The 3,285-nt window shown below is 35.5% G+C and overlaps 1 protein-coding gene across 1 annotated transcript; it reads right to left on the minus strand.

The window, feature by feature from the left end:
- Nucleotides 1–2,292: 2,292 nt before the first annotated feature.
- On the minus strand, nt 2,293–2,892 carry LOC138305014 (uncharacterized). Its single transcript, XM_069245428.1, has one exon. The coding sequence runs from the start codon at nt 2,890–2,892 to the stop codon at nt 2,293–2,295; it is 600 nt and encodes a 199-aa protein (XP_069101529.1).
- Between the last annotated feature and the right edge of the window lie 393 nt (nt 2,893–3,285).

Below are 3,285 nucleotides of genomic sequence, written 5' to 3' on the forward strand. Positions count from 1 at the left end.
ACTGGGAGGATATTCTATTATAGTAATTATTTTTTGCATTGCGGATAGCATCGACACAGGCATTTCTTACTTTCCTGAATTTTTCCCCAGTGTAGACCTGGATTTTGTTCAACATCTCCACATTGTACAAGAAGATCGAGCAGAATTAAGAGGATGTTTAATGATTAATAGAAAGTAGTAAGACATACTATAACTTAGGTAGTCCATGGACATGAGTATTATTTGACCCTTTTATGATTATACCATTAATATAAAGAAAAATGCACATAATTACAGGTAAGGCTTTCCATTGATAGAGGAATACTAGGTTTACCGCATATACAGTCAGAGGATCTACGCGTTTATGTAATGGTGTGGTAACGGATTTGTCATAGAAGGCGCCGTTTTTAATTCGATGGCATATTGCATCAGTCGGCATCAGGTAATACCAGACATGTAGAAAAGGCAAATATTAAAAACCACGCATCGACACAGACATTTCTTACTTTCCTGAATTTTTCCCCAGTGTAGAGGATTTTGTGTATGTTAAGCTTTAGCATTAATTCTTTTTCTAGCTCTGATTAATTTACGTATATTATGATGTATCCAGGGAGGATCATGTTTTCGTAGTATTATCACTTTATTTGGTATAGTATCTAAGGCAACTCTTGATATCGTCATAGAAAGACAATCTGTAGTGTTATCAGCTGATAATGCCTCTGTTTTGTTCCAGTTGACATTACTCAATTTATCACGATAATTGGAAAAATCACAATCTTTATATAGCCATATACGACGTTCAATACATTTATTATTTGGTGGTCGTTTAAATTTCAAATAGGCATATATGGGACAATGATATCTCAGGTTGCAATTTAGAGATGGATCACCTACATACGAATGTTCAACAATATCACAATTGTTGACGAGGAACACGTCAAGTAAGGAACTTGAAGTTTCGGTAAAATGTGTTGGCTCAGTAATTAACTGCTTTAGGTCAAATTGGTGCATAATGTTTTTAAGAGCACTATTGCTCGTTGATAGTATATTGTCATACAAATCTCCAGTAATGATTATGTTAGTAATGCCGATATTAAATGCTAATTCTAGAGAATAGTGAATCATATCCCAATATTGGTCGGTAGCGTTTGGTGGGCGATAAAAAGTACCAAGTAAAAGTTTCTGTGATCCTAGCTTTAATTCTAGCCAAACACTTTCGATGTTCCTTACCTCGAGATCTGTACGCCGTTTAACAATTATTTTTTTCCGAACGTGTACCGCAACGCCGCCGCCAATTCTTGCCTGCTATGGCAAAAAATGAGGATAAAAATCGTCATTAATTAGGTCGTTCAACGACTCGTTCATAGGGTTTAGCCAGGTTTCAGTGAATGCCAGCACGTCAAACACATTAAGTTCTGTAAATAACACATCAATTTTAGGTAGGATGCTCTGTACGTTGTAGTGTACAAGACTGAATGTTCATCGTCTGAAGGAGGACCTGGATTTTGTTCAACATCTCCACATTGTACAAGAAGATCGAGCAGAATTAAGAGGATGTTTAATGATTAATAGAAAGTAGTAAGACATACTATAACTTAGGTAGTCCATGGACATGAGTATTATTTGACCCTTTTATGATTATACCATTAATATAAAGAAAAATGCACATAATTACAGGTAAGGCTTTCCATTGATAGAGGAATACTAGGTTTACCGCATATACAGTCAGAGGATCTACGCGTTTATGTAATGGTGTGGTAACGGATTTGTCATAGAAGGCGCCGTTTTTAATTCGATGGCATATTGCATCAGTCGGCATCAGGTAATACCAGACATGTAGAAAAGGCAAATATTAAAAACCACGCCCTCTGGAATAAAGTATTCAGGAAAAAACTGTGAGTGAGAAGAAGTTATGCAAAAAAAGAATTGATGATCAGTACCCGGATGTTTAGCATTCCAACAACAACAGCAATAGCAACAACAATATATATATACAAAAAGAAACATATATGGAAAGATATGGAGACATTTTTGCACCATAGAGTGATTAAGGTAAGTAATATTATTGTACATTCAACTTTAGCAAGGACATTTTTTAATCAATTTGATAATATCAATCATATTTAATTAGTACTTATGGTACGGCAACTGGATGCAACACTCAAATGACGCTGCCAGAACTCAGCGTACTTGACGATTACTGGTTTCAACTCCCTTCCAATGTCCGTAGAGAGTTGAAACAGGATTCAATAAGAATTCTATATGAGGTAAGTGACTACATTCAGTGTCGTAGATAGAATTTCACCCTACCTGTCATTCACTGGCAAGCGAGACACCATTGTGGACAGTTGTGAGGACATGTCCATAGGGTACAAGATCACTCTCGCGTCGGATAGAGACTTTTTCACCGGAGAGATTTTTTATGAAGATTTTCCCGTCGATAGTCCAGGTTTGCAGGATCTTTTTGGATTTAACTAAGTTTCTAGCGTGAAAACATATGGAATTTCTCATCTTTGTGAGATCCTCATTTACCATAATGTTCTTACAATCTGGAATATCCTTGAACTGTTTCCTCGCCACCATGAGATTCCGTTTGGCCTCGCGACTAGCCAACCGAGCAATGATTTGTCGCGGTTTGTTGTTATTACGAAGTCCGACACGATGTGACCTAACGATGTCCTCCGGTCTGAGAATAGTGCCAGGAAGTTTGCTGACCTTTTCAAGAATCATTTCAGTTGTGTTCTCAACACCATTGGTCTCCTCAAAACCAGAAAAAACACATTCTTTGCGACTGTATTGTTCAAGGTCGTCTATTTTATGTTTCAGATCGTCATTTTCAGATTTAAGCACATTAATTTCAGCTCTGAGGGGCACTATTTCGTTGTTGACTATAGCCTGTATATCAGGTAACATAATATTTCTGACACTAAGGGCAATTCGAAAATTACTTATAAAAATAAACAAAAATATTATTTGATAAAGTGAAAACACAACATATTTCCACCAAGTCTAAAATATTATGTTACATGTAATATATATATATATACATAATAAACAATAATAACACACTCACAAACATTCATTCGCACTTTCATACTAGAATGGTATAAGGTATATTATTGCTATAATAGTAGGTAATAAGTAGTTTGAATCAATTGTATTACTACTAAAGACAGTATTACATATGATGTCTTATTTGTACATAGAAAAACGTTTAGAGGATTTAATATGTAAGTTTACATGATATAGAATGGAATTATTTAAATGATCAGGAGCATTAAGGATGCCACACACAAGCAATGAAGA

This window comes from Argopecten irradians, chromosome 12, assembly GCF_041381155.1.
Source record: "Argopecten irradians isolate NY chromosome 12, Ai_NY, whole genome shotgun sequence".
NCBI lineage: Eukaryota > Metazoa > Mollusca > Bivalvia > Pectinida > Pectinidae > Argopecten > Argopecten irradians.

Excerpts from the sequence above, each read along its gene's own strand:
- LOC138305014 (XM_069245428.1), bottom strand. The coding sequence starts at position 2,892 with ATGTTACCTGATATACAGGCTATAGTCAACAACGAAATAGTGCCCCTC.